The 9,832-nt window shown below is 44.7% G+C and overlaps 1 protein-coding gene across 1 annotated transcript; it reads left to right on the top strand.

The window, feature by feature from the left end:
• The first annotated feature begins 1,299 nt into the window (after positions 1–1,299).
• LOC139181444 (cancer/testis antigen family 47 member B1-like) lies at positions 1,300–4,910 on the top strand. Its single transcript, XM_070784908.1, has 3 exons — positions 1,300–2,208; positions 3,071–3,212; positions 4,320–4,910. The coding sequence occupies exons 1-3, from the start codon at positions 1,539–1,541 to the stop codon at positions 4,330–4,332; spliced, it is 825 nt and encodes a 274-aa protein (XP_070641009.1). The 5' UTR covers positions 1,300–1,538; the 3' UTR covers positions 4,333–4,910.
• The last annotated feature ends 4,922 nt before the right edge of the window (positions 4,911–9,832 follow it).

The following is a 9,832-nucleotide window of genomic DNA, read 5'->3' as shown; positions in this document are numbered from 1 at the left end:
AGAGATGTACAAATTTATGATGTTAAAACCAATAAAAAAGAAAATATTATTAGATTTTACAAAATAAAAAAGAAAAACTACATATAGAAGGCAAAATCCAACTACAAACACATTTTCAACAAAAGTTCAGTATCCTAAATATAATTCCATCTTCTTCCATCTACCTCACTCATATTTTCATTGAATGCCACCTATACAGATGATAAAACTGAGGCCTAGAAATGATAAGTAACTGTTTCAAGATCATTTAGAGCAGCAAATGTTAAACCAACTCAGACCTCAGATTGGGATTCTGCCTCTTTTTTGCTGTCTTTATACTGAGAATTTTGGATTAGAGATTACTGACATTGCCTTCCAAATTTAAACCAATGATTTACAGCAACACCATGCTCCATTCACGAGGTGAGACAGAGGAGAAATACAAACACTGAACTTCGGTTGGAAAAGAACTGAATGGAAGGGAAAAAATCCCCTCTTTACAATTATGAAACTTATTAGTATTTTTCCTAAATGTAACATCCAGATATAATTGGCTATGTCTTTTTCAAAAAATATTTTTAGTGCTACAAAACTTTTTTTACAGAATGACTGTAAAAGCAGTTAATTTCTGTATAACTTTCAAAATTACACTTGGGGTCTGGACTCAGTGGATCTTGAGATCAATAAAAAGTCTGGGACTGTTGCCTCTGAAGCATCCTAGGAAGAGGGCCCTTTTAAAGTCTGTCATGCTTAGCACTTAGGAGATGACCTGATCCTTTAAAGAAACCTCTCTTTTTTTATTCAGTCTTCAAAGCTTCAAGTGAATTTGTCTGGGTTCATTATACACCTTCTAGCTCCTAACTTCTCCAACACTTCTCAACATTCAGTTCTGACTGCATTCATTTCAATTTGTCTACTCTTTTCCAACTGTTTTTCACTAAGTTAAATTGTCCAAATTCTCTTTCTCTTCTTCGGAGGTTTTTAGTACTGCTAACATCTGAGATATACAACATTTTTATGACCCTGTCTCTATTCACATGAGCCATTACCAGGTGGAAATTCCCAGGTGGGAAATTTCTCACAGTTCACATGGCCCAGGATGCCTTCATAAATACTTTCCTGCACAATTACATAAAGGACACGAGCCTAGAAGACCTCCACACATGTCAGAACCCTAACGCGTCAAAGAACAAGTAGGCAATTGTGAGCAATTTGACAACCAAGGGCCTTGGCCGTTCATTGGACACAGAGCACGTCAATCCTTGTTTGTCAGCAAATGAGCCCAAAGCTCGTGACGAGGGGTCACATGCCACCGTTAACTGTTCCGGCCCCGCCCCTCGACTGTGGCCTGGCTCCACTGCCTGAGGCCCGACTTCCGTCGGACGCTTCCGCCATTGGCCGCCTACCCTCCCGGTCGTGGGGCCTCCTCTGTGGTCCCTTCCGTGACTGCCTCGGTCCATCTCACTTCCCTCAGCCTCCTCTCAGGGCAGCCACTTCGGGTGCCACCACCTGCGCCATTGCCATCGTCGCCCGCCCGGCTGAGGTAACTGCCGTCCGCCATGTCTACCACGGGGGATGGAGATCTGACCCATGGCGGGCAGGAAGGCCCAACAGGTGCAGTGGGGGCCCAGGCCGGAGCCCGTGACGGTGTGGACCGCAACTCCGAGCCTCGCAGGGGTGACTCCATGCCTGAGGCTGAGGCGGGTGGAGTCGTCGGGGCCTCAGGAGGCCCGAGGGAGGTGGCCCTGGAGGGCGGGAACGCTGAGGAAGACTCGGACATCCAGCCGGCCGAGGAGGGGGAGGAAGAGGAGCAGGCGCAGGGCGTGAACCGCATGGTGCACTCGCGACACTTCTCCATGACCCGCTACCGCTTAACGGTCCTGACTCAGAGGTACCCGATGCTGAACTTTATGTACAAAAACCACATCCTAGTCCCGCCAGAGGACGACGACGTGTTGGTCCGGCACCAGAACCGGCCGCGCTTGTCCAACCTCAGCTCAGCCACTGTGGCTCGGTTCTCTGAGGTCCAGGTGCCCTCAGATGGACCAGCGGAGGGACCGGCGGAGGAAGCCCCGGCTCAGTGGGCAGAACAGGCGGAGGAAGCCCAGGAGGCGGCGGAGGCTGGGGAGGTGCAGGAGGCCGACGAGGCCTGTTTATGGGAGACGGCCACCAAGGAGTCTGAGGAGCACAGCTTGTGGGAGAGGCCACAGGAGCCGGCCGCCCCTGAGAGTGAGCATTCGAGGGGCGGGGGGGTGTTGGGGTGGACGGAGACACTGGCAGCTGCAGGCCGGGTCTGGGGACCAGGGATCCTGAGGAGGGGGAAGGCTCAGACGGCGGGGAGTGGTGGGTACCTCAGAAGGGGAGGCCGGGAGTCAGGGCCTCCTTGAATCGAAGGCTAGAGGGGCCCAGTAGAACCCCAACTCTATAACGACTTCTTAGTTTGGGGGGAAATTAAGCTGCCCTCTACCAACCCTGATAAGAGGTCTGAGATGATCAGTGCCAGTTATGAGCCCACAGGTGAAGGTCAGTGGAGGCAGGTGTTTGAGAGGGAGCTTGAGAGGACATGGAAGAGAACAAGCAAATGGCAGACCTCATATTTGGTTCATAGCTTTTAAAAATGTCAAGATTCTTGGAAAGTTGATCCCAAAACATTATGAACTCATACAGGAGCACTTGGTCAAATGAAATATTCAGGGGATTGAGGAACTCAGGAACTTCCTCATAGAATTTGTTAATTGAGGTGAACCATATTTTGGTGAGAAAGTTCTGACCAAAACATCCAGAATGCATCAGACCAAGAGGATTCTGATCCTGGACCACAAGTAATCAGTAGCACAGGGTGACAGATGTACCAGAAAAAAAGAAATAATGTCATTGTGAAAATGATCAAGCAGCTGCAAAGTGAGGGCCATGGAAGTGTTGTATCCTCCAGAAGGAAGGCCCCCAGTTACTCTTTGCTTAGTTGCTTCTGTCCTCCTGCTTCTCCTAAGGGTCGAGTACTGGATATCTTGCCATTCCGTATGAGTTGGGATTTTTTTTTTTTTTTTTTCCGTGAATGGCTGGTCCCAAAGTCTATGATTCCTCTCTAAAGAAACAGCTGAATGCCAGGATGAGAACTCCAAAGAAGAGGCGCAGGGCACCAAAAGTGAGGGGAAAGAAAAGAAGTATAACAGAAAACAAGAAGAACCAGAAAAGGATCTGGACCCAGCAAAGGACAGGCCCAGAAAGCCCAGGTATCTGTGTATAGCTTTGAAAATAACACAGCTATTCCCAGGCATTTACCAATTTTGTTTTTGCTTTTTAATTCTTGGAGTAAATTAAGAAAACGTTTGTTTGAAATTAGTTCAACAACTCAAATTTACCTAATGTTTATAGAACATTCCTGCACCCAGTAATATAAAAAGCATGAAGTAAAATATACTTCATGGCTTCTCATTTGTTCTTATGAGGTCTTTGGTCCTCTATCTGTAAGACTACCAACAAGTTGTAAATGTGTCAGTAGCTAAGACCAGTATTTCTTTAGAAAACAGTGACTAAAAGCAGCAGCAACTGGGCTGTGCACTTGTTTGGCCTTCATTTCTTTCTTTTTTTTTTTAATTTATTTTTTTAACTTTATTTTTAAACTTTACAATATTGTATTAGTTTTGCGATATTTGGCCTTCATTTCTTGACCACAGAAGTGCAGTCTCCTGCACTAAGAGAAGACACCTTTTAGAGCGTAACTACTTACGAATAGCGAACAGTTTGGAATTTCAAGTAGGACCACATTTAGTGATTAATACTGAAATATTTGTTCGGTTGTAGATTTGTGTGTTTTATATGACAGTCAAAAGAAACAGTCATAGGATGACTGTTGTTTATCACTGAGTTGGTAGTGAAGGTATATATCTTGTCTTTAATGATTAACATTTTCTCCCTTGTTTTCATAGTGGTGCGATTCATAACAACAGCCTCTTATACGGTAGATATGGAAACCGAGGGTCTGGGAGGGTAAGGGAGTATCATCTGTGGAGTGAGCACAGGCTTTTAAGGGAGAAAGAGTGATTTTAGTCCCAGACTAGCCTCTCAAAGAAAGGGGGCAAAAAAAAGCATTTATGGTGTTGGGCAAGAGGGAGACAAGGTTCGTAGGATCACATGATTTAAGCCATCGGATTGTACATGCACCCAGTATCCAGGGTGAAGTTTACAAGAGGAAAATGTGTTTTTCTTCTCTCCTTGTTGAGATACAACCCTCAGATGCACCAGATATACGTAAGGCTGACTGTTTTCTTAGATTTAGAAAGTTTCTGGTGCTGACTGATGCTGTATAATCGTTCATTTTCTCTCATTTTTTCCTGCAGTTTGGAAGACTAGAAAGAAGACAGAGAAAGAAGAAAGGATCCATTGTTCGCTATTTTTAGATTTTTCAGAAGCCCATGGGAATATTGTTAACATTGATTTCCTTCCAAATCCATCCCCCAAATAGCAACTGCCTAATAATAATATCTATAAAAAAATCCAATATCTAATTAGGTTTTATCTTCCACAGATATATTTGACAGCATTTGTTCTACTTAAAACTAAGTTTTAAAGTGGTAAACTGAAATGTAGATAGATTTATGTATATAAATAATCCTGATTTAAATCTCTTTAAAAATGAGAAGCCGTTTTACATCATTGGAAGGCATCATCACATTCCAACATTTGATAAGCCTGTTGTAAATTCTTTTATTGCAGCCAAAAAAAAAATTTGTATTTAAAACAGTTTTGTAAAGACAGAAATAGAGGTCAAGGCTTTAGATCTGAACTTGTTTACTGTACTAGTCACTAGCCATGTGTGGCTACTGAGCATTGAAAATGTGGCTAATCTGAGTTGAAATGTGCTACAAATGTAAAAAATCCTGGAAAGTCTCATTAATAACTAAACATTGAAATGATAATCTAGTATTAAATATAGCATTAAAATTATTTTCTCCAGTTTCCTTTTACTTTTTTAAAAATGTATTTATTGCTACACATGGGCTTTCTCCTCTTACGGTGCACAGGTTCTCACTGAGGTGGCTTCTCTTGTGGAGCATGAGCTCTAGGGCAAACGGGCTTCAGAGCTGGGCACATGGGCTTAGTTGCCCCTCAGCATGTGAGATTTTCCTGTACCAGGGATTGAACCTGTGTCCCCTGCACTGCAAGGTGGATTCTTAACCACTGGACCACCAGGGATGCCCTCTTTTTACTTTTTAGATGTGGCTACTAGAACATTTAAAAGTACACAGGACTTGTGTTATATGTGTATTTCATAGTACTGATGGGTGCTTTTGAAGGAAACCTGAGGGATGGCCCAGCTTGCCTGGAGGCCAGATGGTGCTGCTGAGCCTGAGCCCAGATGCTGATTTGGAGCACTGGTTCTCAAAGTTTGGCCCTTAAAATAGCATTATTAGCATCACCCACGAACTCTTAGGCTCCACTCAAGACCTGTGAATCAGAAACTGGGAGTGGGGCTCAGTATTCTGTGTTTTAACAAGCCCTCCAGGGGATTCTGATGCAGCCAAGGTTTGAGAAGCGCTGGTTGACAGCCACAGGGGGAGAAGTTGAGACCCACCTATGGTTACCAGCCTTTGTTCACTGCCTTGGGGCTGCTGGAGGTAAATTGAACAGGATGGTAGGGGCTGGACTGGCGAGGAAATTAGGATTCACAGGGGCTGAGACAGACAGAGGCTGTGGATAGGGGATGGCACCAGAAAAATATCCAGGGACAGAGCTGGTTCCAGAAAGTCACAGACATGATTCCTGGTATATGAAGTCTAAGAGAAGCTGCACTCAGCAAGAATGGATACTAGATACATACAGAGTTGCCTGTGAGGATGTATGCATATGCAAGCATACAGAAAGGCATGCAATGGAAAGATAAACCACATTTAGGATGGTGGTTACCTCTTGGGGAAAGACAAGGACAGTGATCCTATTGGGGAGGGATACATAGTGGGCTTCAACTGTATCTCTAATTACATTTCTTAAACTGAGTGGTGGGTAAATAGTGTTTATACTAGTATTTATAATTTTGTGCAGATCGGAAGTATATCACAATAAGTAAAAATAAAAAGAGAAAAGGAAGAAAGTGGACTTAATCTTTGAACTTTGTTTAAGGTAATAAAAAGATAAAGTTGTAGATGACCAGAGTGGAGGATCAGAGAAGGGGAAGGGCCTGGGGGTTTGAGACTAGATGGGCTCATTTCTGCATTTACTTCAGGCTTCCTAGGTATCTGAAACATGGTCTAGCTGGAGCATACTTTGTTCCCACGGGCTTGGCTCCTGACCTTCCTGTAGATAACTGATAACATACAGTCATGTTCTGTGGTGGCATGGCTTCTATTCTAACTGTGTGCACATGCAAATACACACACTACATCCACCTATTCCATCTAAACCAACCCCTGCACTGAACCTTTAAATGGCTGGGACCTTAAGGGTTTTATTTATCTTTCTTTCCCAAAGCCGTAGGCAATGAATTTTCATCTTCCTAGGTATTTAATGTCAATTAAAGTGAAGCAAACTTAATATCCCCACAACTTTTTTTTTTTTTTTTTGGTTACCAGCGTTGACATTTTAAAATGTGTTATATTATTCCTTATGGCTAGAACCACATGGTGTGACAGAAGGCAAAGCACTCCCTGTCACCATTATTTCAACTCAAAGGGCAGGTCAACTAGTACAATTTGAGGCCCTTCAACCTAGTTCTGATTTGTTAGTACTTCTGCGGTGCTAGTTGTTAAAACAGTATTGCTTCCAGGCCCAGGCAGAGATATCTCTGTCTTGAGCTCTATGCTCTAGAGGGCCACTTTGGTCCTCTTCCAGCCACACCCCTCCCGCCAGGGCCAGGAGCCCAGCCCATGGGAACAAGGGCTTTGTCCCTGCTAGCCCATGCTCCAGGTACCTGGCAGTCCTGAACAGTCCCTAGCCTGCTTCCAGGGCCCGTGTGCTCCTCTTAGACCTGTCCTGGGGAGGGCTGACTGCACTCACTGCTGGGGTGGGTGCTCCCAGGCCCAAGGAGGGGTTGTAGGCCCAGAAGGGGATGCGGCCTGGCCTAGGAGCCAGGGAAAAGGCAGGGGAAGGGAAGGAGGGCAGCTCTTCCCATGCCATCAGGGCAGAACTTAGAGGAGTCTGAGAATACTAAATCCCAACCTGGCCTTTCAGCTCTTTAGGAAGGTACATTTGTCATTGAAGGAGATACAACTTATTTAATGGTTTATCATTTGATTTGAACATTTCAAATATTTTTAGACATGTGGATCCCCAACTGAACTCTTTTTCTGAACCTTGCAAATAGGACAAATGTTTCAGGCAGGCCAGATTAAATATCTGCTCTATCACCCCTTTCCCTTTTTACTCCATGTTACACCTATTCCTGAGCATACTGGGTGTCATGCTTCTGAAAAAGTTTTTTAACAGGTACTTATTTTTTAATTGAAGTATAAATGCTTTACAGAATTTTGTTGTTTTCTGTCAGACATCAACATGAACCAGCCATAGGTATACACTTGTCCCCTCCTGCTTGAACCTCCCTCCCATCTCCCTCCCCATCCCACCCCTCAAGGTTGATACAGAGCCCCTGTTTGAATTCCCCAAGTTATATAGCAAATTTCCAGTGCCTATCTATTTTACTTATGGCAGTTAAGTTTGCATGTAACTCTCTCCATACATCTCACCCTCTCCTCCCACCCTCACATGTCAATAAGTCTGTTCTCTATGTCTTTCTCTCCACTGCTGCCCTGCAAATATATTCATTGGTACCATCTTTCTAGTTTCCATATATATGTGTTAGTATACAATATTTATCTTACTCCTGACGTACTACACTCTGTATAATAGGCTCTAGGTCCATCTACCTCTTTAGAACTGACTTAAATGCATTCCTTTTTAGGGCTGAGTAATATTCAATTGTATATATGTACCACGGCTCCTTTATTTCTTCATCTTTTGATGGACATCTAGGTTGCTTCCATGTTCTAGCCATTGTAAAGTGTACTGCAAGGAACATTGGGGTACGTGTGTCTTTTTCAATTTTTATTTCCTCAGGGTATATGCCTAGGAGTAGCATTGCTGGGTCATATGGTGGTTTTATTGCTAGTTTTTTTTAAGGAATCTCCATACCGTCTTCCATAGTGGCTGTATAAATTTACATTCGCACCAACAGTGCAAGAGGGTCCCTGTTCTCCACACCCTCTCCAGCATTTATTGTTTGTAGACTTTTTAATGATGGGCATTCTGACTGGTATGAGGCAAGATATCATTATAGTTTTGATTTTCATTTGTCTAATAAAGAGCCTCTTGATGAAAATGAAACAAGAGACTAAAAAAGCTGGCCTAAAACTCAACATTGAAAAAACTAAGATCGTGGCATCAAGTCCCACCACTTCATGGTGAATAGATAGGGAAATAATGGAAACAGTGAGAAACTTTATTTTGAGGGGCTCCAAAATCACTGCAGATGATGACTGCAGCCATGATATTAAAAGACGCTTGCTCCTTGGAAGAAAAGCTATGACAAACCTAGACAGCATATTAAAAAGCAGAGACATTACTTTGCCAACAAAGGTCCCTATAGTCCAAACCATGGTTCTTCCAATAGTCATGTATGGATGTTAGAGTTGGCCCATAAGGAAACTGAGCACTGGGGGGAGGAGCTAAGATGGCAGAGGTGTAGGAGGGGGAGAACACTTTCTCCCCCACAAATCCATCAAAAGAATATTTAAACACCGAGTAAATTCCACAAAACATCTTCTACATGCGGGCAGAGGACATCAGGCACCCAGAAAAGCAACCCATGTTTTCAAAAAAGGTAGTAAAAAATATATAAGACAAAAAAAGAGACAAAAGAGGGAGGGACAGAGCTCTGTCCTGGGAAGGGAGTCTTAAAAAGACAGAAGTTTCCAAACACGAGGAAACCTTCTCACTGCCAAATCTGTGCCGAGCCTTGGAAGCACAGAGGGCAACATAACAGGGAGGGAAAATAAATAAACAATTAAAACCCACAGATTACGAACCCTACGGTAATTCCCTCAGCGGAGAAGCAGTGCAGACACCTGCATCCGCCATTAGCAAGCGGGGGCTGGGCAGGGAGGCACGGCGCCAGCTGCATCGTTTAGAATAAGCATCTGGCCTGAATACCCCGAGCGCTATCTGAGCAAAATAATTTGGGCTAGCAAACCAGACTGTGGGATATCTACCATGCAAAAAGCCAGTCCTAACCTAAGACATCGCCAGGCCCACGCACGGAACAAAGGACTGTACAGAGATAGCCGGCTACAGACCGTCCCCTTCTGGTGACAGGCAGCCAGAGCCAAAAGGGGGCAATCGCAGCCCCAGAGAGACATTATCTACAAAACAGTAAGCACGCTTTTTTGCTAACTAAAACTTCTTGGGGGTCTGGACGGTCAACATCCGCCTGAGAAGGTATGCCAGTTGTACACCTGGATAACCGAGCAGCGGGGAGGCGGTAAGTCGCAGCAATCACGCTCGCCAAACACCTCATCACCTGAGCTGCTTGGACCTGGGAAGGGCACAAAACGCTGGCCCAACTGAGTCTGCACCTCTGAGAACTACCCGAGTGCCTGAACCTGAGCGGCTTATACCTGGGAGGTGCAAGCAGCCCAGGGCCAGCCACGGATGGTTCCTGGCGGAGCAACCTAGAGCCTGAGCAGTGTGGGCATGGAGGCTACACGCGCCGAGAGCGGAGGCAGGCCCAGTGCAGCTGAGGCACTGTGAGCACACGCCAGTGTTATTTGTTTGCAGCGTCCCTCCCTCCCCCAGCGCAACTGAACAAGTGAGCCTAAAAAAAAAAAAAAAAAAGTGTCCACCACCGTCCCCTTTGTGTCAGGGC

Source organism: Bos indicus, chromosome X, assembly GCF_029378745.1.
Source record: "Bos indicus isolate NIAB-ARS_2022 breed Sahiwal x Tharparkar chromosome X, NIAB-ARS_B.indTharparkar_mat_pri_1.0, whole genome shotgun sequence".
In the NCBI taxonomy this organism is placed as follows: domain Eukaryota; kingdom Metazoa; phylum Chordata; class Mammalia; order Artiodactyla; family Bovidae; genus Bos; species Bos indicus.
This window is presented reverse-complemented; position numbering and strand designations above follow the sequence as displayed.

Coding starts and splice junctions, on each gene's coding strand:
- LOC139181444 (XM_070784908.1), top strand. CDS start 1,539: ATGTCTACCACGGGGGATGGAGATCTGACCCATGGCGGGCAGGAAGGC. Junction 2,209..3,070: donor GGAGCCGGCCGCCCCTGAGA/GTGAGCATTCGA, acceptor TCCTCTCTAAAG/AAACAGCTGAATGCCAGGAT.